This window comes from Tiliqua scincoides, chromosome 3 (assembly GCF_035046505.1).
Source record: "Tiliqua scincoides isolate rTilSci1 chromosome 3, rTilSci1.hap2, whole genome shotgun sequence".
Classification (NCBI taxonomy): Eukaryota; Metazoa; Chordata; class Lepidosauria; order Squamata; family Scincidae; genus Tiliqua; species Tiliqua scincoides.
This window is the reverse complement of record NC_089823.1, coordinates 100,656,016-100,682,978: the sequence shown is the minus strand read 5'-3', so window position 1 is coordinate 100,682,978 and position 26,963 is coordinate 100,656,016. Positions and strand designations below refer to the sequence as shown.

The window sequence follows — 26,963 nt, the reverse complement described above, 5'->3', positions numbered from 1 at the left end:
AGTAAACCCTAGCAATAGAAAGAATCATGGTTCATACCTTAAACCAGGGGTCTCCAAATCCCGGCTCGGGGGCCAGATGCAGCCCGCACCAAGCCTCTTTCCGGCCTGCGGCCAAACTCTTGTCCCCTGAAAGCCTCTGGCCCACTCAACTGAACATGACCAGAACTGTGCTCTGATTGCGTCTGGAGGGTCTTCTGAGGGCCAGAGAGGTTGAATAAATGAACCCATTCATTCATTTATTCACTCATCTATGTTCCATCTCTAGTTTATTTATTTAAATTTTATATTTAAATTTTTTTCCGGCCCTCCACACACGAGATATCTGATGTGGCCCTCTGGCCGAAAAGTTTGGAGACCCCTGCCTTAAACAATGCAGATTGTATCCTATGTTAAGTGAGCAAGTGAATTCTACATTCACATTCCTGAGTGTAAGCACGATTGAACACAGCAGGACTTACTTTGGATTAAGTATGCTTAGGCTTGTGCCTTCAGTCATGCCTAAGGGTGCAATGCTAACCCCTTATGTCAGTGCTTTCCAGCACTGACATAAGGGCAATGCAGCTCTGAAGTAAGGGAACAAACATTCCCTTACTTTGAGGAGGCCTCTGTGAGTGACACCCAACTGCAGGATGCAGCACATGTCCCACTGGCATTGCAATGCCGGTGCTGGAAAGCACTGACATAAGGGGTTAGGATTGCACCCTAACTTAGGATACAACCTTATAAGTTGGCAGAGACAGATGCCAATTTAGCTTGGTAGGCTAAGCTCATGCTTGCATGATACATAAGAATGATACCATGATAATGCTTAATTATTATGTAGCTCCTTTTTACAGTGCTGTATAATTCTGACTTCATTAATCCATTCCTTGTGAATCATGTCAGTATTATGCCTCTACATATGCCAATTTAATAAATGTCAACTTCACTGAATTTTCTAAACAGTTCTCTTTTGCATCTCAGTCTTTTCCTTTAACTTATAGATATAAATTACAGTATCAGAAAAATATCCATTGAGTTGAGTGTTAAATCTGTAGTTAGGAGTTGAAATTGCACAGCTGCGCTGAACATGAAACACATTTGATTACATTCTGATCCAGTGGTACACTAAGACACTGACACAAGCTCTTGGAAGCACAATGCTGACTCAATACTGTGTAAAAATCTTACTGCCTGGCCTGGATGTAATTTTCGAGCACACACACTGTCTCTGCCTTAAATGATACCAACACAATTCAAGAGTTACTATACAGAATTTTATTTATAGATGTCAATAATATTCTGTTATTACTGAACTGAGAATAAACTGTGTACATAGTACAAGAACTTTCTCTTAGGACCAAATCCTATCCAACTTTCCAGCACTGATTCAACCATGCCAATGGGGCATGCACTATATCCTCCAGTGGGGGGATAGTCACAGAGACCTCCTCAAGGTAAGGGAACAAATGTTCCCTTAACCCGCGGCTGCACTGGCTGCATTGGCACTGGAAAGTTGGACAGGATTGGGGTATTACAATGTGATTCTCCAACTTGGATAGAAAATGCATGAGCAAATTACACAGGCCTACAAAACTGAGGGTCAGAAAAGTTTTTCCCAAACTTTATGGTGGTTTGATATGAATTTGGGGTGCTGATTCCAAAAATGGCATCCATTTTGCCCTATCACATCTAGTTTTGCAGATATAGTATAGCCTCATTAGTGAATGGCTCAAGCAGCTTCCTCATAAGGAAGCCTACACCATGGCTTCCTCATGAGGAAGCTGCTTGAACCATTCACTAATGAGGCTGTACTATATCTTCAAAATTAGATGTGATAGGGCAAAACGGATGCCATTTTTGAAATCCACACCCCAAATATACCCAGGAATTGGTGTAATGTTTAAGGAAGCAAAATGTGTGTTGGCCTGTGTTATAGGAAGCTACTACTACTATTGTTGCTACCATTACTACTTAGCAGGATTGGTTGTAGAACTGTGTAGAAAACAGAAGTGAAATATCCTTGGCTGGAGGGGCTTACAACCTAAATGAGATGGACAAGATAAGGGTAGTAGTAGAGAGGTCAGTCACTGATGGCTTTTCAGGTTTGGACATATTATTATCATTGGTGGTGGTGGTAGTAGAAGTAGTAGTAACTACTGGGGGCTGGGGATAAGAATAGGCCCTCAGTTTGGCTGTACCTGTCGTAAGAGGCGACTAACAGCCACCGGGTAGATGGAACTCGTTAGCCTGGGAAGGCAGCTCATCTGAGAGAAGGAAAACTCTGATCCCAAACCTCCACTGCCTTGTGGCTACATCCAGTTATGGAAAAGGCTTCAGGAGTCAACCTCCGGAGCTAAAATCCGGAACCGGAGTCCTGAGGCAGTTCATGGCTGAACACAGTCACGTTCTGGCAACTCCTGCGACGCCGCTGGAACCAACCGTATTGGCCTCTGCCTTTCCACTGGACCATTTCAGCGACGTGGAGAGGGAGTAACAGCCTATCCTCCATACCTACTTTACCCAGGCTTCGTGCACTGGAGAGGACACTCTGTTCCAGAACCACCATTCAGAGCGTGACACCATAGTCTTCTGGGACTGAAGGATGCCAACAAGAAGTAGTAACAATATTTATATACTGGTTTTGACAAGGTTTTTGACAAAAACTTTTCACAAAACCAAATCAAATACAAAGAGAAAATCAAACAACTAAATGGCTAAAGGGCTTGCAATCTAAAACCATGAAGAAGAAACTCTAGCAAACAGCCAGTAGAAGAGATACTACGCTGAGGTGAATAGGGATACTCTGCTAAACGGAAAACTTCTTGAAAAAGTACCTCTTTACCAAGTTAGCAGGGCAACCAAGCATGCATTTATTCTATTGTATTTCACATTGTTATTAATTATGATTAAATGTATCACTTTTCAACAGAAGTTCATGAAGTAGCTTACACAGCAAAACAAATGAAAAGATGCTATTTAGGTTATGTCCCAGAGGGCTCATAATCTAAAATAAAAAAGATCTGTACTTGTGCACATCTGAACTAATGTGTTCAACATGTATTGAACCTACTTAAAAGTACTCTGTATGCCCAAATTCAAGATGCTTCAGTCTCCCTGTCTCTTCTCCAATGTTTAATATGGGATTTTCCCAAAGCTAGAGGGAAATTTCTAGTCATCAAGGACCACAAAACCATAGTGATGATAACCTGTCCACAATAATCAAGATAGTCAAGCTTATAATGACACATAACTCTCTATAAACTGCCTCTTTCATTAGAACATATACAACTTAGGGTGCAATCCTAACTCCTTATGTCAGCGCTTTCCAGCACTGACATAAGGGCAATGCAGCTCTGAGGTCAGGGAACAAACATTCCCTTACTTTGACGTGACGTCCGTGAGTGACGCCCAACTGCAGGATGCAGCACATGTCCCATTGGCACCGCTATACCAGTGCTGGAAAGCACTGACATAAGCGGTTAGGATTGCACCCTCACTGATGAATCAAGAGTAAACCTGTTGCAAATCCTAAAATTTAAAAATGCACGCATACGCACTAAAATGAGATTGTGAAATTCACTATATATGTCATACCCTCACAGGATTATATAAAATAAGGTCTCCTTGATCAATGTGAATCAACTGACTTCATAATTAGCCTAAAACTAAGGATGAGCAATCCAACTTTTTCTATGCGGGTGGACATAAGACATTTTGCTATGTCTAAAACAAACAAACATTAAGCTCATTCTGACCATTACTGGTAGTGTCAGGTCATCCACACAACCAATATTATACCTCTCCAATTATTCCACTGCAGCTACAATACAGTATAAAAATATTTTTTAACAAGTAACAAAAATTGAATGCAAATGTTTTCATTAGCCTGTCAACTCAACAGCCAAGACAAAGGAATTGGATTCTGGATTCACAGCATCAACTAAAGAGTCAAACACCCACTAGGGAACAATTTATATTATATTTCAATCAAGACTGTACCGGTGTCTCCTGGGAGAAGTGATATATAATTAGATCACTATTAGATAACAACAAAGGTCTGAATGCCTATCAGCATTCATGTGCAGGATGCTTCAACACTCGAATGAATTAGCATACCCTCTCATGTAGACTCAACGACAACATTAATGTAAAGAGGTATGCCTGACTTTCAAGTTTATTCACTTATTCCAAACATTCTTGGTACATAGGTCATTGATCCAAAACAGTGATTTCCAACCTTTAAGACCTCATGGACCACTGAGGCAAGGACCACACGCAACCCTCCCCCTTCACACTAAAAATAATTAAATGTGTAATAATTAAAAAAAATTTATTAGAGATTTATTATTTATAGAGAAGATTTGCTGCTTTTGTTGCTGTTGTGGCTGCAGACAGTCTGTACTCTGCCCTCTCTGGTGGTCTGTGGGGGAGAACACTGGAAGTGATTAAAGGTGAACTTTTTTTCCTGAGACTTCATGGACCACTTCTCAGGGTCTCAAAGACCACCTGTGGTCCCTGAACCACAGGTTGGGAACCAGTGATCTAAAATGAGTTAAGTATCACAGAAGTGTTTTAAAGTATCTTGTCACTACTAGCTGTCTATTAAAAATGGCATTTATCAACACTGATATATATTTTATAAAGATGGCACAGCAACAGCCTGGGTAAATGATGTGAACCATTTATGCATAACTCTACCTTCTCAATAATTTTAAGGCCTGACAGGGGACTGAGGATAAGAAGAGGCCAGAACATAGGGGATTTTGCATTAGTTTTCTATGTTGTGAGAATGTGCAGGAATGTTTCTTCATTGTATTACTCTGTTTCTGTTGTGTAACCTTATTTGTTTCTTTATGAATTCATCACTTGTGTTATTAATAACATTACTTTTGTTACTCTCATTCATTTTTGTTAAGGATATTTTGATGTAACACAGAACTTAGGGCCCAATCCTATCCTTTCCCCTATAGACCAGTAGGCCTGGGGGCCACATCCAGCCTACCATAAGATTTTATCTGGACCTCAGCAACTTAAAATATTTTTTCCCCAACCACACAGTCAGACAATGCCATAAAAGATCGCAGTGAAGAAATAGCATCATTTTTGCACGTGCATAAACAAATCATAACAAATTGGGTTTCACGGTGGATCAGACAGAGACAGTGCACCATGCATCGTTTGCATGTAAACCTATGTAAAACTGATTTATTTATTTTTTGGCCCACAAAAATGTGTAAAATATATGATGTGGCTTTTCTACTGAAAAGTTTGGAGACCCCAGCTCTAGCTGATGCAGCTGCACCATTCTGCAGGGAGCAGTCCTAGAGATCTCCTATGGATAAAGGAACATTTACTCCCTTACCTGGGGGTAAACCTTGGCGCCAGAACAGGTCTACTTGAACCAGTGCAAGTGATTTCTAAGTGGACCTAGGAAGGAGGACTGAGGCCCAGGAGGGAAATAGGATATCCTCTTCTAGTCCTCATTCTGCCACTAATTCCACCCCATCTCCTCTGCATTCCTAACCCTTCCTGCCCCAACTCCCTCCTCTCTTCTGCCTCACATGTTGCTTTATCAGTGTCAAAGGATGCAATGGATCCAGTGGTGGGATAGTGCTGCTAGCCACTTGCGGTGGCAACCCAGCTATTCCTAATGGCAAGTCACATTCGTTACTGCTATAAAGCAAAACACTAGCTCAAGTTCCTCTACCTTACTATAATGTAAGCAGAGTTGAGGAGTGAGTTTGGAGTGTGACTGAAAAATAGTGCTAAAGAATAGTCACTTCAAGGTAAACACCTGAAGTCTTGAAGATACGGCAGCCAGTTAATTCTAGTTAATTAATGATTCTAGTGATCTCTTGGTTATATCACATCACATTAAATAATGAATACAAAAGGTCCTTTTAGGACCCTATGGCAAAAAAGCCTGGCCCAGTAATTAGGATTAATCAAATATAGAAAGATTCTTATTAATATTTTACATTTTATACTTTATATTTTAATCTATATGTTTTTATTGAAATGTGATGTGAATGTGCCATATGATAAAAAAAATAAATAAATAGTAGTAAGGTTCAATTCCATATTGTACAATGGACATTCTGCCATTGGAATGTTTAAAACACAGAAGGAAGAGATAACTGATCAACACCAGCAACACAAATCTGCAGCATACCAGCGTAATAGTAATATATAAAACAGCCACCATCATAGTTACTTCCAGGTTGCTATCCAGAGAACTCCTTTTAAAAAGTACAAATAATTGTACACTCCCTAAGGGGAGTGGCCTAGTAATGGGAGTCCCATTGGCACTGCAGCAATCACAGTGCCACAGGAACCCAGGGGCTTTCCCCCTTACCTTGGAGAGTCTAGGAGGCCCAGAGCCCCTTCTGTGGGCCTTTCTGATGTTTGAAATCGGTCCCTTTGGGGATCGGAGTACACATCTGGTTTTCACGCAACACATAGACATAGAAACTTTTGTCCTATGCATGAGCAGCACAAGTTATTGGGTCAGATTGTGCAGTATGTCTTCCAAGTCAGATTATTGAGACAAATGAATGTGCACAGGTCCTCCTTGCCCACCTGACACAATGTCCTCACCCACATCTTGTCATGTACATGTGGGAATTAAATGTCCAAATGCAACCTAAGTGCATGGTAATGTATTAAACCAACCACAAAATCAGGTGACATTTTGACTTTCTATCTTCATGTGTATGTGTAATGACAGAAGGTGCAGGGGCAGTGTTTTGGATGATCAGGGAGGAGCTCCACGCACTGGCTCCTCTGTGAGATGGACTGGATGAGAGGAGACATGTTACATCTGGCCCATTGTTGGTCATGATCATGCAAACCACTATAAAGAAAGGTGTCAGCGTGAATCAGGCTACATGTAAACACTGTGTGCAGCAAACACTTGCATTTTCTGTGATTGTGGCAATATTTTTGGCAAACAACACAATTAAAGGAATCATTGTTAGAGGTTACAGGTTGCACCTGCATAACACCAATTCACACTGATGTTCTTCTACGTAGTTATATTCCCAAAATGGTTCACTCTGCTCATTTGTAGAAAGAAAAAGGTTTTGTGTGAATTTGCTACCAATTTGGACCAATAAAATGAAAATTTTTTCACTAATATTAAAATGTTTCATAGGAGGAAAAAAGTCTGAATTCTGCCACAAAGTTGAAGGAATTTAGGGCTTCAAAGATGTTGAAACACCAAAGCACACCCACTGATAAGAGACTACACTCCAAACGAAGATATATTCATTCATCAAACTGCTGTGGTAAATAACCTACGGCCCAATCCTATCCTCCCACTTATGGCAGTGGAACACTGTCCAGCAGTCATAAACAGAACAGAACATAAACTGAACATAAACATATGGATAATTTTTGGGGTGGGTAGGGGAAGAGAGGAGGCAGTCCCGGCAGCAGTTGTGCATACTGGATTTTATCCCCTCTTTGCAAAACCTTGCCACCTCTTTTCTCTCCTTGGACATATGCCAACAAAATAACTGGCATATACCCAAGGAGACCCATAGGCAGTCTTTATGTTTATGCAGAGGAAGGTAAAAATGATTTTTACTTACCTTTCATTTGCCTTCAGATTGCCTCTCCCACCACAGCATGCAGTGCATACCATTTGTGGCGCGGCTGCATGCTACACCATAGTGGAGTATAGTACTGGGCTCTCAAATATACAAAATAAATCAATATATCCTCAGGCTGCAGTCCTTTACATACTGATCCAAGAATTAGTTCCATTCAGTGGACTTACTTCTGAGTAGACATGTACAGGAAACATGTGCTGTAGTTCACTGACCTCTGAAGTTGATTTCTGACACCAGAATCTTATTTCACTTATTTTGCATTATATATGAACTATTTACACATGTTAACAAAGCCTACATAGAAACATCATTGCTCATTATTCATGTAATAAAATCTTGATTTGAGAAGAACAGAGTCCATACAGTATTGGACTCCTATGTGAAGATGTGGATCTGCATCTCTGTTGTATTTGAATGCTAAATTGTCAGGTGGAATTATCATTTGCACTCTAGGATGCGGAGGGTGACAAACACTCACACACTGTTGAAAAGTGGCTGGCAATATGCATCCACTTTCTTGCGATGTCAACTATGCATAACACTTTACTGTGCATAACTATAGGAAGATCAGGGTCTAGTGTATAACTCACATTTACTGTACTAAGTACGCATTTAAGAGTTAAATATTAGCTACCAACAGTTATGTGCACTTAAATGGGGCTTAAACATGCAGAACCACAGACCACACAACAGTTACAGGTGTTAAAAAGAGATAATAAGGCACACTATTTCAAAATCATATAATAACTTTCTTCATTTTCTGAGATCTAAATTGAGAAACATTATTCCCTCAGAGTGAAAAAACAGCTATTATTCAAATATATTGCAGCTACAACTCCTCAGATCTGTGTTGAGAACCAAATTCTCTTAACCTCTCTCTTCTGACCTTAGAGATCCAAATCCAGAGCCAATTCCACCTGAACAAAAGGATGTTGCCTTTTTTAAGTTACAAAATTAGCACCTGCTTAAAAATAAAAAATTTTAATGAGAGAAGGGGGGAAGAGAGAGCGATCCCCCCATTGTATACATTGTATCTCCCAGGCCAGTGGTTCCCAAATTGTGCACTGTGACACCCTCAGACACCACAGCAAACTCACAGGGGTGCTGCAAAATGTTCCCAATGGCCTCTTCTTCCTGGCTCTTCCAGGCACCCTGATTTTGGGTTTCATGACATCCAAAATGGCTGTGCCTGGGAGAGTCAGTAAGAAGAAGCCACTACGAAAGAATGATGCTCTGAACATGGTAAGTTTGGGAACTACTGCCCTAGGAATATACATTATTTCAGTGATTTACAAGCTTTATGCTTTCAGGGAAATCTTTCTGCACTGTATTATCTGCCAAGGAAACTCTGAACATGGCAATCCATCATATTACAGAGGGCAATTTTCTAGAGTATACATTCAGTTCATGAGGGTACTGGCCAAGTATGTTGAGAGTCACTGTTGATTTGGGAGAATGTAATCTAAAACACCCAATACAGCCGATCCAAAACACACCCAATTCTTCTGCAATTGTGAGTTGGTTGTCTTTCAGAAAAGCTTCTTCACAGTTACTGATCTCCTCACTGAGGAACCTTAAAAAAATTCTTAGGAATCCCAGGATCACAATTTGAAACCCCTTGAATTATTTAGAAATCCATAATGTTCATGGACAGCCCAATCATAAGACCCAACAGTGCAGAGGAGCAGCGATGCCAAAAGGGTTTCAGCTGCATCCTATGGGGCTGGGGGAACTGCCAGAGTCTCCTCAGGGTAAGGAAACATTTGCTTCCTTACCCCAGGCATACTGCAGCCAGTGGTAATGAGTCTTCTCAGAGCTACGCCAGCTATTCAGCTGGCACAGAACCAAGGAAGACCATGTCAGGTTTTCTGGCCAGGAAGGGGGCATAGGATTCAGTGGTAGAGTCAGCCACCATCCCCATCCCCTCTGCCCAGGTCCAATCCTCCCTCCAATTCTTCCTCTCCCCGCCCAGTTCTGTCCCCTCCCTACCTCCTTCCATCCTTCTCTCGCCCTGATAAACCTCACTGCCGGCCAGTGTGAGGACTTACCACTGGAGCTGCTCCAGTGTCATCTTCGTGGTGCAGAGGTCCAGCGTTGACTGGCACTGGCCTCAGCGCCAGCCCATTGGGCTTACCGCTGCTGCAGCCTACAATGGGGCTACTCAAGGTAGGGTAAAGGCGCTCATGTAGGGCGCTGAGCCCCGCATGAATGTGCAGGATCCGGTGGAGTAGAATTCCGGAGCAGTAGTCCAGCGCCGGGCTAGCACTGGTGCTGGCCTGGCGGTAAGACTTGCAAACGTGCCTTATGGCACATTTGCGTCAGTGTGCGCCGGTGGTAAACTGGCTCTAAGGCTGTAATCCTATAGTATAGTACATACTGTATCTTCTTGGGATTAAGTTCCACTGAATTTAGCTGGGCTTACTTCTGAATACACATGCTTAGAATTGTGCTGTAATCTTTATAACATACAAAAGTTTATGGCAAAATAAAACTTACAAACAGCAGGATACTAGAAAAATAAATGTGTAATGCATAAAATATACAGTATATATATTACAGAAAGAAATTATTGAAGAACACATTTGCAGTGTTCTAGTGAGGACGTTTTTATTGCAAGCCCACTTGCTTCACAAAAATTATACTTTAGCGCAAAATAGGAAATTGTATATAACTAAGGATGCTGGCTTAGCACCAAAGACAAACTGACATGAAAAGGTAGTTATACAAATTACACAGATAATTACATGCTTGCAAATAACCACTTGCCTAGTTGCCTGTGGTGAGTAAGAACTGGATCCAGGTGACAAGTAAAAAAATGTTACAGAAATCCATCCATTATTTGTTTGCTTTGTTTTATCTCATTAATGACTCACACAGATATGCGTGGGCAAGTGGGCCAATTAAAAAAGGCGCAAAGGGGATGGACATAGCATTGCATTATGTGCATTCTGCCAAATCGATGATTGGTTCTAAACACTCTGATAGCACCAATCAACTCTTGGGAGGTTATCTACTTGCTAGCTGTCTCTCCCCTCCAACAAGTTATTAGCTCTTAGTAACAACCATCTTCACATATGCAGCAGTAGGTGTGAAACGTACTTTTATGCATCTCTGGATCAATGCTTACTAGGCGTTGTAACTACTACAATTGTACTAGGTGCTTATGAAACATACAGATATTTTTCTGCCACATTTCTGCTTCCTCATGCCACTATGGATATCACTGTAGATCAGTGTTTTTGTTTCCAAATTACAATGAGACATTCGGCCATAGACATCTACATCTTTTATTTCACAAATAGTTGCACTTTCAGTATTCTCCAATATATTTTTCACGAAACAAACCAAATTCTGGCAAGATACACACACAAAAATTAGTAAAATCTTCTCAATTTAATGTGTGTAATTCTGAATTAACTATTTATTAATTATCCTAGAAAAATTTTTAGAAGTTCAAGTGATTAAATTTAACATCTTTAGCTACCAGGCTGCAATGAAATATTGAAAGAAGGAAGTCAAATGGATAGGTTTAACTTCCAATATGCTTATGATTGAAGCCTAAATATCATTAAACATAAATATAGGTGGGGTAGATATTTCATAATGATTATGTTTTATGTAACAATAATGTTCACCTAGTCTCATGAATGTGCCCAGATTTCATAAAAGATCCAATAAAAGTAACAAAATTGCAAGTAACCCCTCTATAGAATACACCTTATCCAAAAAAATTATTCAAGCTGAAATCTGTCAGTTGCACTACACATGTCAGTTTAACTTTTCAGATTTTCAATCTAGCACAATTACAACTGCTTTCAGGAACACTGCTAGAAGCAATATGAGCATGTCAAATACGTACTATGTGCAATCAAGATCAATTATTATCAGTGGGAGTCCTACTATTGACTTCAATTGAGTTTGTTTTGTCCCCTTCATCCAGAACTTCTCTTGAAATGACTCATGATTTTAAAAGATCAATCAAAATTCTCCCAAAGCCTCCCACCTTTGATAGCAAACTGGCTAATTTACCAATCTTGTATATCAGACGAAACCCTAACTTTTTTCATACAAACAGATATTTAGTATAATCAAAATTTTAATATGAAGTTACACTATTTATATTAATCTAAATGCAAAACACATTGCATGTTCGGAAACAAAATTCTGTAACAGTTTTATATTGTATGCAACTCACCTATAAAAAACACATTTCGGAAATCATTATTCAAAAATAAAGAAATTAAAAAAGAACGTGCCATTCAGTAATAAATAAGGAATCTGGACTTATCTACCAGAAGTATTTTTCACTTACTTAAAACCAAAGAGGTAAGAACAACAAACATTAATAATCCTAAAGAAAAACAACAACAAATTGTACACATGTATTTTATATTCATAAGGTATTTTTTAAAAAGAGTACAAAAAAGGAAAAAAAGAAATTGAATGATATTGGTCTGAATAAATTATAGCCTCAAACTAGTATGAATCAGATTTTTGCATCTTTTCTATAATAGTAACAGATGACTGAAGAAACATTTCCTAATGGAGAATTAACCTGGCACTTGTTGAATTTCACCCTCTTAATGAAGACATCTTAGTTTTTAAGTGATACTTATTTAGAATGACTACTATTCAAATAGTAACCCTTATGCTTTAATAAAGTGTAAGTACATTGTTTACTCTAACAATACACTAATTTTAAATATGATTTATTTATTTTAACTTCTCTTTACTTGGATAATAATCAAAAGATTACATATTGTGTAAACCTCATACATACAGCCCAATATGACCTACTTTCAGGCAAATGCGTATATGGGATTACAACCTGAATCCCTTTTCTATAGAAGCCTATCTAAACACTGAAAAAGGCAGTATTACTACTACTTCACAGCTCAATCCTAGCCACACATTCCTGGGAGTAAGCCCCATTGAATGTCATGGGACTTACTTCTGAGCAGACATGCATGCATAGGATTGGGCTGTCATTCAGGTATCCTCTGCACATTTTTACAATAGTATCATCCACAGATATAAGAATTACAGAATTCTTTGTCACTTTGAATAGGAAAACTAGTTCAATAAGCTTTTTAATAGGCGATCATCTAGAAATTAACTACATTTGATAGTAAAAAATAGCATAATCTCTTTAAAAGCAGCATATGATAAGTTACCTCTTTCTTATAATACTGAAAATAAAAAATGATACAAATGGTATGGGCATAAAGTGGCTGAGTGTAAAACTAAGCAAACAGGATAATAAATGGAGCCATTAATTTTGCTCTGCTGAGGTTGCTTTTGGTCAAGTGCAATGTTTAGTAGCCATAAACAACACTGTACTGTCTCCACTTTAAAAAAAATAAAGATTAGTAGGTTGTGGAAATCAGTAGTAATATTATTATTATTTAGTCAGCAGTCGCTGTTGTCAGATCATTCATTTAGTCCAGCGATTTCTTCCTTAAAAAGTATCTTGATCTTTTAATATATCTTTTTAAAGTTGCCCAGTAACTTACAGGTGTTGCTTTAAAGTGCAATCTTACACACATCTACTCAGAAATAACCATCACTGTATTCAATGGGGCTTACTCCAAGGTAAGTGTGTATAGGATTGCAGTCTTGGTTTACGTATCCATTAATGAGACTGCTTATTAAGAAGATCCTCAAAAGCCCAACTGTAACAAAGCTTTCTCAGCCAAAAAAATGGCATTGCTCTCTGGTGGACTTTGTGAATGAAAGGAGCTTGCATTACACACACATGCAAATACAAGAGAAGTGGGGAACAAATAAAACAAATAAAATGGGGAAAAAACCTTACTGGAAGAGGTCCTAGTTTCAGGTAAGGTAGGGATGATGCTAGCTTTGTCACAGTACCTGGAAATTCAGAATATCTTTGCAATAGGAAATCTTCAGAGCCAAGAAATTTAGGAGCTTTCCTGGACCTTGATTTTATGGTCCATTTGTCTTAATCCAATCCATCTGGAGCAGGACAGAGTGAGGGAGTGTGTGAGTGTGAGTGAACCCCCTTAAGGTACACTACAATGGGGGGGGGGAGGAAATGTAACATAATGTTTTCTTGTCCATAGGAAAGGGAAGAAATGGCACAATATTGGTGAGATGGCTGAAGTAGTGGTGCAAAAAAAGCTGAGGGAATTTCCAAAGGGTGGCCTGACTATCCCAGAGCGGAAAGGAAAATTATTGCTTAAAAGCCAACAGGACTGGAGCAAGCGAACTACAAAGCTTGCAACACTGGGGCTGAATGGGAACTGGAGTTCTCCCACATTCACACTCAAAGGATTCTCCACTTCAACAGCTGTGCATCCTTAAAGTCACAGAGCACCAAAACACCTATCTTGCTGTATTATCCATTTCTAATTATGAAATAATGAACAGGAATGGAAGAAAAAAACTTGCTGCACGAAGCAGTTATTGCTTATCTCAAAACATAGTACTCATACATATCTTTATAGCATTTATTCACAGGAAATCTTTTTCCATTTATGTCTTTATTGAACCACAGATTGTCTCAATTTGTTCTGTTGTGATAATTTTCTGGGCTCCTTTTCCTGTAAATAAATTTCACTAAATTTAAGTTATTGACATTTGAAAGAATTATTTTCTTTACTTGGTTTTCTTCACAAACAACCTTTCAAGCTTTATACATTTATTATAAACATTATGCTTCATTTGATTTGAAGGAAGTGACCACTGCAAATATGAGCAGTTTCTAGGAGCTGCTTCAAATGTTGGTTTCTTTGAATTCATAAAAATGATTATTGAATGAGAAAAAAAAAATTGCAAGACAAAGAGAATGACAAAGGTTTACAGAGTTACTGTTACATCATATGATTCTTCCAGAGCTGCTCTCATTGTACCTACAACCTTTTGCTCCAACTAATAGATATGAAAGGGACCTGTATGGAGGTTCCCAGGTTTTTAACCTCATTTCAGGTGGCGGGTATAAGGAAGAAACAACAGGTTTTATTCTAATTAGCAGATTTTGAAGGGCAACAGATTTTATTGTACTTACATTGCAATCACAACCCACCAAATTTAGTTGGAATGCTTGGATAAGTACTGATTTAGACACATCTGTCTGAATGAAAACAAACATATACAATAATCACACCCTTGGACTCTGCTTTAATCATTCTGAAATAAGTACCCTACCTGTTCCATACTAACCATCACTAGCTCCAAGCAGAACTGCCACTTTAGTCATAAGCATGCATTGTAAAGACTGGGGGAAATGCCATGTTGTGAGAACTCTGTGACACCTCTGTTTCTGAGTGACAAAGGGCACAATCCTAACCAGGTCTACTCAGAAGTAAGTCCTATTTCGTTCAATGGGACTTACTCTCAGGAAAGTGTGTTTAGGATTGCAGCCGAAGGTAGTTAGAAGGATTAAGAGGGAGCTCCTCATCCTATTATCTTAACCAAGTGCCTTTGGCTTGAAATGCCTGCAACTGTAGCCAGTTCAAAGGACTGTCCTGAACAAATCACTCTCTCCATTCTGTAAAATACGTACTTATATGCCCACTTTACTCACAGGCTAGTGGTTGAACATGACCCTACCTACTCAAGATCATTATTGTGGCCACCCTTTAAGCACTCTGTTTTGCTCAGCAGTCAGAGTGACTAAAGAGCGAGGCTGCAATCCTCTCCACACTTTCCTGGGAGTAAGCCCCATTGACTATAATGGGACTGACTTCTGGGTAGAGTGGGCTCTGAGCTGTGCATGCTTATGCATGAAAAGTGAGGACTCTGTTTCACCTGAGTGACTAGGAAAGGTGGGGAGGGGGGCAATGATTTCAGATCAGGCAGCTCAGAGCCTGCCTCAGCTGCCCTTCTGTAAAATGGGCACGACAACGACCTGCCCGTGAGAAGCGGCTTCGGGCGGGAACTCTCCCGCCGCCAGCGCCCCGGAGTGCCAAGAGCGGGTGGAGCCTTCCTGGCTTCTTTGGGGCCCGGCCACAGGTGGCGCCCCGAGACGGACGGACAGCACACAAAGCACAGCACACACCTTGGCGCCGCAACCTCCTCTTCTTGAGGCCAAAGATGCGGACCTTGGAGAAGATGTCCACCAAGTTGCCATTGCATAGCCCGCGGTTCTTGCTGGGGCTGTTGCGCCTCCTGCTGGCCGAGGGCCGGTCCCAGTGCTGCTCGCGCGCCTGGCGCTTCTGCCGGATCAAGCCGCTGGCGATGGCCGCGGCCATGGCTCCACGCGCGCCCCGCCAGGCGCAGCAGAGACGGGCGCGGGGCTGGGCTCAGTCCAGGAGGCGACCCATCCTCCGGCGGTGCATCGTCTCCGCCGCCGCCGCCGCCCGGCTTCGAGCCAGCCCAGCGAGCAGCAGCGCCGGTGGCCGCGGCTCCCCTCGCGCTCCTGCGCTCCGACTCACGCCCGTCCGCCCATCGCTGGCGCCGCGTCCTCCTCTTCGGGGCTGCCGCCGAGCGCCGCGGAAAGCAGCATCTGGAGAGCGCGCGCTCCGGCTCCGGAGAGCCTTAATTACGGCGCTCCGGTCCCACCCTAGACCCCCCCGCACCCTCCCTCCCTCCCTTCGCCAGACGACCGAGGGAGGGGACTGTCCTTGGCTGGGGAGTGGGGACGGCGGGAGAGCAGGCGGGGGGAGCGAGAGAGGGGGCTGCAGGCGCTCCCCGCTATTGACTGGAGGAATCGCCCGTCGCCAGAGCCGCGCGCTGCCGCCCTCCGCTTCCAGCGGGGCTTTTGTGATTGCTGCGTGGCGCGCGCGCGCGTAGGGGGGGAGAGAAGGGACGTGTCCCTTCCCGGAGGGGGAGGGCAGTGAGTGTGTGCGGAAGAGGGGCGAGGGTTTTGTGTGTATGAGAGGTGTGTGTGTGTGTCAGACAGAGAGGGGGTTTGTGTAAGAGAGGTGTGTGTGAGAGAGAGTGGGGAGGGTTGTGTGTATGTGTGAGAGTTGTGTGTGTGTCTGAGAGAGAGGGAGGGAGGGTTCTGACAGCAATTGTGTGCCAGAAAGTGAGAGACGGCGGAGTGTCTGCTGGGAAGAGACCGAGAAGTTGCCACCTGACGTTTCTCTCTGCCCGGAAAGTCTCAGCTGTGGGTGAAAGTGCCGTCGGGCTTGCTGTCTTGCAAGGAAAGCCACAGACTGGGGCGGCGGCGCGTGGCCCTTGTTTGTTTGGGTCTCCAAGTTCCAGGGACGTGCTGTGGCTGGGGAGGCAGGTGAGGCAGAGCCTCCCCCCCCCAAGTACTTTGAGGCGCCCAAGCACGCACAACCCATGCGCTCTGCTCTCCCTGCTCCCCGCATGGGTTGGGAGGGAGCGCCGACGGGCGGGAAGGCAGAGTGCATGGGTTGGGCGCCTCAAGGTACTTCGGGCGGGAGGCTCTGCCTCACCTGCCACCCCACCCACAGCACGTCCCTGCCAAGTTCCCAGCAGGCATCCAGCGGGGGCCCAAGGTGAACCTTCAGAGAGAAGGGCAGAAGGGAGCGCCCCGCCCGCAGCAGCAGCGGCCACGCAGTCCCGTGCAGCACCTTCAGGAGCGTGAGGTGTGGCGGGAGCGGAGAAAGCGCTGCCCTCCACATTCGTCCTCCCGCCGCTGTAGCCGCCACTGCTCTCTCCGGGGCTCTTTGTTGCTGTTGTTTCCGCGGCCACAGGGTTACTCTCCTGGAATCAGGGCGGGAAGGGGCCTCACTGGGCCCGGTGCCATCACCGTGGCGGAGGCAGGTGAGCGGTGGCTGGGGAGAGGCTGCGCCGCTCCGCTCCGCTCCGCCTCTTCCCTGCACTCCGTCTTCAGTCGAGATTGGACACGCTGCTGCTGGAGGTGAACTGAGAATCGCCAGCCAGCAGCTGGGAAGGGGACAAAGGCCGCGGGAGGGAGATGCTCTCCGCTCGCTTTCCGTGGCTTGTGACCACCCAGCAAGCTTGACTGTGATCTCTTCAGCTTGGAGAGGGGAAATGGGGGGGGGAGAGTAAAGGTATGGGGCATAGCACTGGGGAAAATGGTTCCAAGAGAGATGGGAACGAAGTGTACTGTAGAAATAACCACCTGAATGCTTTTGAACTAGTGAAACAAAATAAAACACAGACAAGGCATGCACAGCCATAAAAGTCACAGGCAGGACTGAGTCCATGGTGGAAGGGATGTGCGGTGGGTGGGGAGACAGGTGAGGCAGAGCCTCCCCACCGGAGTCCTTTGAAAAGCACTGCTGCCCTGTGAGGCACCCAAGCACCCATGTGCAGAGCAGGGAGGGCAGAGGAGCAGGTAGGCAGAGCGCATGGGTTGTGGGTGCTTGGGTGCCTCACACTGCACAGCACTTTTCAAAAGACTCCGGTGGGGACGCTCTGCCTGCATGGTGGTGGCAGTTTTTTTGTTTTTAACCAAGCAAAGACAACTGGACTTACATGCATCTTGTAGACTTATAAGCCAGATGTGAGGGAGGGCACCAGGATGCAGGTCTCCTGTTGCCTTGTGTTCTCCCTGAGACACCTGGTGGGCCACTGTGAGACACAGGAAGTTGGACTGGATGGGCCTTTGGCCTGATCCAGTGGGGCTCTTCTTATGTTCTTAAGAGGCTATATGTTTGTTGGTGGATCTTTGTTATGGTAGATCTATGTATGGTTTCACCTCATTCTGTCTTCAGTAGGGATTTGGCTCTTGTTAGTGGTTCTTGAGGTTTTTTTTGGGGGGGGGGGGAAGACTACTTAACGTTTTCTGTTACAAATTCATTTTTTATTGCCAAGTGTTCAAGCAGGTTATTATGATTACTATGCTTTACACATCAGACAAACTCTGCATGTTTTCCACAAGTGTCTCATACGCCACCACTCTTAGTATTTGAGCATATGTAAGGTACTCTTTTTTCACATTATACAACCAACAGCCACCAATGAGACTTTCCATCTGAGCTGAGTCCATGATGTTCCCACTCTGCAGAGTCAGGTATGACTGTGGGGTCAGCACCAGTACAGCATGACCTATGGGGATATCAGGCCTCAAACAAAAGATGCTGTAATAGACACCTCTGTAGGTAGTACTAACTAAAAATCTTTTGCTAATATAAGTCCTAATTTATATTGTCCTAATACTGAACCAAATATGTTTGCAGCCACAGTTCCTCATATGCAATATGAAATGATACATGGGAAGTGCTTTGCAGATTCAAAAAGCCTATACAAGTGGCTTATTATGCTGTATTTATGCAACAACAAAATCAAAGGCAGTGGTATAGAATGCGTTACACCTGGCTTGACAATACTATGTGTGAAAAGGATATAGGTGTTGCAGTGGATCACAAGCTGAACATGACCCAGCACTGTAAGTGACTGCAAAGAAGGCTAATGCAATAGGTAGTATTTTTGGAACCAAGATTTCTAAATTGCAGCAAGTAGAGGGTCCACTTCACATTGGTCAGAGCTATGTCTTCATATGTCTAGGTTCTCTGGAGTTATCAAATGCAGGTGGAAAAGTAGATAAACAGGAGAGCAATTTACACATTTTTTTTCCTTTACAAATCTTGTTTTACTTAAGCTGAAAAGGACATTTTCTTTCAAAGTTTATGCACACCCTCTAAAGCAGTGGTTCTCACATATTTAGTACTGGGACCCACTTTTTATCTGTCAGAATCTGTAAGCACCCACCGGAAGTGATGTCATTAAGCAGGAAAAATTTTAACACTCCTAGGCTGCAATCCTTCCCACACTGACCCAGGAGTAAGTCCCATTTACTAACATTGTTAAAATAATATACATATTACCTTGTTAAAAGTACAGGTCTGTAACATTTCCCCAAATGCAGTCACATATCATGGTAGCATCAAGTCTAATATATTAAACATAAAATATTGAAATGCATGGGGACCCACCTGAAATTGGCTCACGACCCACCTAGTGGGTCCCGACCCACAGTTTGAGAAACACTGCTCTAAAGTCTTATGCAAATGAACCCCAGCATGATTCAATTGATTCCTGTACCTCTAACAATAACAACCAGAATTATCCCAAATTATTTAATTAACACAAAGGCATCACTGTTTATCGGGGTGTCCAAAGTTTTTGGCAGGAGGGCCACATCATCTCTCTGACACTGTGTTGGGGGCCAGGGAAGAAAATAATTAATTTACATTTAAAATTTGAATAAATTTACATACATTTACATAAATGAATATATTAAAGATGAACTTATATGAATGAATGAAGGTCTTGCAATAGCTCAAGGCCTATAAAAGGCCTTGCACAAAGCAAGGCTGGCCTTTCCTTTGCTGCCGCTACTGCGTCACAGACATGAAACAACAAGCAGTGGAGGGAGCCCTCATCCCACAGCCCATGCGAGAGGTCAAACAGTTGCCCTCACGCTGAGAGCAGTTGTGTCGGGCCAGTGTGGGCTCCAACAAATCTCCAGAGGGCCAGAGGCTCGTTGGAGACTGGGGCTGCATTGAGAGGCCTTGAGGGCCGCAAGTGGCCCCAGGGCCGCAGTTTGGACTCCCCTGCTCTATATTAACACTGCTATAGCACTTTCCTGGGAGTAAGCCCCATTGAACACTCACTTCTGAGTAAACATGAATATGATTGTGCTGAAAGTATGGACTTTGCACTGAATAGAAGATGGTTTGGTTTCAATTGCATTTGTTAGGCCTATCAGTCTCCATACAAGGGATACATCATAATTGCTAGAATTAGCCTAATGTGATTAACTGGTTGGCATTAAGCAATACTTATTTAATCTATGTTATACTTACATCATGCTATGGGATTAAGCATATATTACACCTTCATCCCATATCAGGATGTATTTTTCAAAATGTAAGTGTTCCCCCCCCCCAAATAGACTGTCAGCAAGAAGAAGCATTTGGAAACAGACATGCTCTGTGGAAACATTCTCATTTTGTTCTGCAAAGTCTGTTCACTTTCATCAGGACCTTAGTGGAAACAAAAGGAATGAACAGGTACTGTATAGCAGCGTTTCTCAACGTTTGTCCCCTATCATACTACTTTGCACAGTTCACCTATTGCAAATATCACCGGAAGTAACTGTCATCACCAGTTACTTCTGGATTGGGAGACCAGACGCAATGCAACAAACTCCAGTAAAAGGGCAGATGGGAGGGCTTTTTGAACATGTGAAAAGTGCATGCTAGAGCTCGAGCCTCCTACCACTGTTTGATACCTTGAGTCCTTTGGAGGAAAGACTATATAAAAATCTGAAAAATAAATAAAAACCAAATAAAATTGGCCTTGTAACTAACATCTAAAATGCACCTCAAACAATGATTGCCAGCCCAGTCCAGAGCTGCCCGGCGTACAGGACTGCAGCAGTGCCGAAAATGGCTGCTGCTGCATCCTGCACACTCCGGGCAGCCGCCAGCGGCTCCTCAGGAGAAGAGCACTTTCATCCCCTTCCTCCAGGTAAAGCAAGTAGTCCCAAAATGGGGCTACTCAATTCACTGCCAACCATAAAGTTGGCGGTGAATCAAGGGCCTCTGTGTCGGGCAGTGAGCCTGACACTGAGACTCTAGATCCGGTGGAGCTTCACTCCACCAGTCCCACCTCCCTCCCTCCCAGCTCCCTCCCTCGGAACACCTCCCCCCTCCACGGAATGCCTCCTCCCCACCCTCCACCTGCTTCTCCCCTCCCCAGAACATCTTCTCCCCACTTCCCCCCATGCCTCCACTTCTCTGCTGCTGAGCAGTCAGTGCAACAGTGCACTCCAACAATAAGCTGGCATGCAGTGTTCAGGATTGGGCCCTCTGTACCTTGAAAAATCACTGTAAGTTCTTCATTTGTAAAAGGTAAATATAAAGAACAATTCATGGAACTGTAGTAGTGGTGCAGAGACAACTATTGTAAAGCACTTTGTCTTCAAAAAGCTTTAAATGCAACAACAACAACAATAAATAGCAAGTCATGGTTCAGTTGAAGTTAATTGTGTACTTGTTGCTACATGGACAGAAATGTTTAACTCTGGTTGAATAACCCCCAACCATTTCACCTATAAAATATTACATATATTTGTAAGATATTACTATTAGTTCTGAATATGGCTTTGTTTTCCAATATCCAGGATGATGAGGAAATAGTTTTCCAAAACAAAAAGAAACATATGGATAAACCAATAATTCTGTACTAGTACTATCTGTACTCATTAGGAAACTTGTACAATGTAGAAAATATGAGAATACCTCTAAGATTTTAATGCACCTTTAAATTGAGACACTACGTCCAATGGTTTTGTCTTATACAAAGTAATATAGACCATAAAGCGACATAAAATATTATTTTACATTGTCACGTTCGTCAATTTAATTATAAACTTTAATGTATACTAAATAGTAAATATTATCACCTTGTCTAAACTAGTTTTGGATTGTATATTTGTAATTCCCAGTCTATGGTGGGCTGGAGTGGGCTATCATGGGGTAGAAAGGAATGTGGAAAAAAACTGGAATTATTGAAACAATGTGTGATTTTTTATTTTTAAGATGGAGAACAAAAGCAAACTCTCTACCTGCAATCTGGACATACAGAATAGTTGTTTACAGCATTAGGCACTCCAAGTGAAACTCAAGAGAGCCATCTGCTGTCTTAAATCTGTGATAAAATACATGCACGGAGCCAGAGCAAGGGGTTTGGAAGTGGATGGATTTTTAGAATGTGGCCACACCAATTGCCTATATGACAAATAACTAGGCATAATTATAGATTTAGAGGAACTGACAAACACACTGAATTCAAACACCCATCTATTTAAGATTATAAACTGTACATAAGAAAGAGCTTTCAAAAGGGAACAAAAATCTTTTAGTTTCTCAACATTATCCATCTTCCTACCCCTTCATTTCCAGGTGTTTTCCCAGGAGATGTGTAAAATGCATAGTCATTCTGTAATCATGGGGATGATGATTGGTTTAGTCAGTGAATACCTTGGAGGCATTGCAGAGCCACTTCCCTCATGGTGATATCATAACACAGACATTTTGCTAATGAATAGAAACATGAAAGACTGATGCATATTACCACCATTAGGAAATATGTATGAATGACAAAAACAGGAGTAACTTGAATGTATTTGGATTTTCACTGGAGTTAGTATGTAAATATTTGTTTTCAGGTATTCTGTACATCTGGCAGTGAGGCTGTCCCAGAATGATTTAGGTATTTCTTTATGGGCTGGGATTGCTGATAGTTTACTGATCCTTTTAAAAGTAATGTCTATGTATGTTTGTGTATTTGTTTTGGTTTTGCAGTGGTGTACACCGTCTTGAGAGCTCCAATGGACTGTCACTAACAAATACAAATGAGTGATATAGACACTGGGATGACATATAAATGTGACCTGTGGGACTATTCCCATGTACTGAAAAAAAAAATGCAGAGTGACCATCTTTAGAACACATTTTTTAAATGTGAGGCTTTAACTATGTAAAAAAGAGATTGTCTGCTTTCAGTTAAAACAGGTGGCGCAGGATGGGGGGAGCTGTCTCTATAACAAATGCATGTATAATGTTGAATCATTCCTGGGAAGTAAATCATGACAATTTAAATTACTTCATAAACGGATGATTAGTAACATTTTATACTAGTGTATAACATGTTATACTAGTGACTTACTACCAAAGATGTGACTGTTATTACAGATTAATATTCCATCTCACGCATGGAACAAGCTACCAACTCACTCCCCACTCCGCCCCACAGTTTGGCTTCTCAATGTCTTTGCCAACTTTGTCCTAAACTCAGGAGCTCCCTCAGCTGCCTGCTCCACTTCCCACTAAGACAGCACAGCTCCTCATGCTAGGCCAGTGCTTCTGCCTCACTGGCAACCCAATCCTATCTAAATTCCCCCACCCCCACTGACATAGTCATGCCAACAGAGTGTGCACTGTATCCTGTGAAGGAGCAGTCTTGGAGGCATCCCCTCAAGGTAAAGGAACATTTGTTCCATTATCTTGGGGTAAGTTTCCTTGATAGGTCTACTCACTTCTTCAGCTGGCACAACTCAGTAGAATCCAGGAGGTGGATCAAGGCTGGAAAAGTGGTATAGGATATCAGTGGAGCTGCTGCAGCTGCTAACCACCCCCTTCCTGACCTCAACACACACCCTCTTCAGCCTGGTCCACACCCCATTGTTCCTCCTCCTTGCCCCATTCCACCTACCCCTACACCAGCTTACTTGCACCAGGGCATTACTGGCACCAATGGCCACTGTTGCATGGCCATTTTTGGTGGCAGACTGGTTGAGTGCAATAGTGTGTCACATTTTGCAATGCTGGAAAGGCTGTTGCGCTGCCAGAATGTGAGTTGTAACAGTGCAGGGCCTGTTACAATTGAGCTCTGCCTCTCATTCAGACTGTAGGTATGAGCTCAAAAAACAAAAAAATCACCAGCACACAGAAAACTAGCAAGTGAGGGAGACACTAGAAACTGAAGAAATCTATCCAGTTCATGGATCAGGGTTTTCTTCTTTTCAAGAGAGTCCATTCCTTCCACCAACATGGCTTATAATAGCACAGGAAAATAGCACCTGAACTCCTCTGGCAGAAACACAAATGAATGTAGGAAATGATAACGTTAAGTGTTCCTACGCTCCCAAGAGATGAGAAGTTCAGAGGCAGTGCTAAGAAGCTTGGTTTTCTCTGGATAACAGAGAGTATTAGAGAGTTATAGTGTTCTGTAGTTTCTTTATTTTCAAATGTACAGGCAGAGCCTTTTGGAAGCAACCTAACTCCTATAAACAGGTAGCCGAACCAGGAGTCTTGCATTAGGTTCCCAGAGTGCACAACTGTAGGCCAAGAATGTCTCAGTTTTAGCCAACTCCAACTACACATTTGAAGATGGGAACATAACTCAGTGGAAGAACACATTTTTCACTGCAGGTTCAATCATTTTTCACTGCAGGGATTCTAGGTTCAATCCCTGCCATTTTCAGGTGGGTCTGGGAAAAAGGTTATAACTCTCTGGCCTCTCAGGGCCCAAAAAGGGGAACATTGGTGATGGGAACTATGTTGGAAGGATGTTATGTGCAGTTTGCACAAACTCTTGTCCCTCGCAATATGTACAGCAAGATATTTGAACTCTTGTCTCCTCAGAATTCTTATTGCAGGCCTTCTGCCTCAGGAAGACTCCACATGCAAACAGACAACTGGAATCCCTACCACACCACCCCAACAAGTGAAGCAAACACATTGTATCCCACACAGGTAAACAGAGGAGAGGAGGGAACCCCATGCAACCACACATTTATGTTACATCTCATGTCTCTATTCCCCCTTCCTGATACTGACTTCAAGATTACCACATGTGTCTTTGCTACAACCTGTATTGCCTATCCATCTCTTCCATGCCTTCCAGCAACTAAGAATAGGGAGTGACTGTTCTCTCTCTCTCTCTCTCTCTCTCAATGCCACAGACTCCAGTTATTGGTGCAGCTGGCCAAATATTCATTAAAACTCCTTTTTTTCAGGACTGCACCACAGCCACATCTAGAGTTCCTCTGCAGCCCTCCGTCCAGCAGAGGAAAAGGTATTGTTCCAAGTCACAATGTGCTCACCACTAAAAGGTCACCACTGCATGTACGCTCTGATGGTACCACTCTTCCTCATGAATACCAAATAGGCATCTCAATCCAGAGAACTTGTGTAACTGATCCCTCTGTCAACTCCTCGTTTGCTCTCTGTGCTTCCCTTGTTCCCCACAAGTAGCTATCCCACAAATTAAGACATTGTGCAAGTTTCCAAGGAAAGTCTAAAGCCTGCCTGCCCTCAGAGACCAGTGGGAGCTCAGCTGCTGCTCAGCAAGGGTGCTGACCTACCTCTTTTAGGGCATAATCCTAATCAGGTCTACTCAGAAGTAAGTCCTATTTTGTTCAATGGGGCTTACTCTCAGGAAAGTGTGGTTAGGATTGCAGCCCCAGTCAGTTCCCTGTGGCTTTGCAAACTCCATGGCAACCAACTGGTGGATTTGAGCCCTGGATCCTGGGATTCCTAGCAGTTCTCTGCTTTTGTCTTCTTACTCTCTATACCACAATAGAGGTTTTAGGGACTGGGGATGCTGGCCATTATTGGCATTATTACTGGAAAGCCTGCACCAGTGTGGAATACCCAGGGCTCTTGTTTCCCCTTCCCCCTTTGAGCTAGATGGACTTATGATATGATTGTCATCACAGTGGCATTGGTTCACCTTTGACATAGCATCCAAATAGAATTGGGTCTAATGGCTTAATTGTGTTCATGGATAGAGTGTGACTTCTACTCTATCGTGGTGCTCTTCATGATACTGAAAACCTAATTGTGCAATACAGATTAATGCATATGCAATAACTTCAGCTTCTAATATTCATGTCTTAAACCTGAGGAAAAGCCTTCTGTGAAGGTATTGTTAAACTATCAGACATTGTCATCTTAGATTGAACAGTGTAATTATGTGTTTTGTTTGCGTACCATGACAAAGAGCTAAATATACTGAAGATAAGAAATGATTTTCTTTACTCAAGCGTTACCAGTGCAAATGCACAAAAGAGACTACAGTAGTGGAACATGATGCAATTTTAAATATCTAATTTACAGATACTACAACTAATACATTTTTTAACATCAAGGAATGTTATATATAATAACTAATCACAATCCACGATAAGAAAAGAGCAATGTGTACAGCATCACATTATCACATTACAGCTGTGGTTCCAAAACTGGTGGGTCATGACCCACCAGGGGAACCGGAAATGGGCCATTCCACCTTAAGGAGAGTGACCCACGAATGAGTACCCTACAGTGCTGTAGTGATTGAAACGCCATGGGGACCCCCAGGGAAATTGTAATGTGCCTGCTGGAGGGTCCTAGAAGACCAGGCATATAAGAGCTCAGAACAGTCACAAGAAGGGTCACAGAGGAGGCTGCAAGCCTCTAGGATCCTCCAGGAGGCTGCAGGACACCCCCAGGTATGTTACAATGTTCCTGAGTGCTGCAGCACCATCTGGGCCACCCCCTTCTCCCGCCCCACAACAACTTAGTGCAGTCCCAAAGTTTGAACCAACACACTACAGCATCACAACATTACATTGAGGCTGCTCAAATAATCAAAGGCAGTGGACCAAAATCATGCGTCACAGAATGAACATCTACTCAAATATCACAGCTGCCTTGAGAACTCTGTTTATACCAGTTGTCTTCAACGTTTCTTCTGCCAGACCCAAATAAATAAAAGTATGAGACTGGGGACCCACCAGCAATCCTGCCTCCCTTCTGGGACCTGATCAATCTACACCTTGCTCCTCATCATTTTCCTCTACCTATTGTGTCTTCACAACAACCCTGTGAGGTTGCAGCCTGAACAGGCTGTTCTTTGGAGCTGCCAGCCAAGACAGCAAAAAGAGGCTGTGCAGGATTATATCAAGAACTCAGT

At 42.8% G+C, this 26,963-nt stretch overlaps 1 protein-coding gene across 2 annotated transcripts in view; it reads right to left on the bottom strand.

Annotated features, from left to right (window-relative positions):
* The window catches only part of LOC136644437 (fibroblast growth factor 14), a 153,153-nt gene that overhangs the window by 101,596 nt on the left and 24,594 nt on the right, over positions 1-26,963 (bottom strand). The window contains exon 1 of one of the 2 annotated variants that reach the window (XM_066620326.1): positions 15,616-15,808. The exons of the other annotated variant lie outside the window; for it this stretch is intronic. Coding sequence (XP_066476423.1) covers positions 15,616-15,808 — 193 coding nt within the window. Of the gene's footprint in view, positions 1-15,615; positions 15,809-26,963 lie in introns of those variants that run through there. 2 annotated transcript variants of the gene reach the window in all.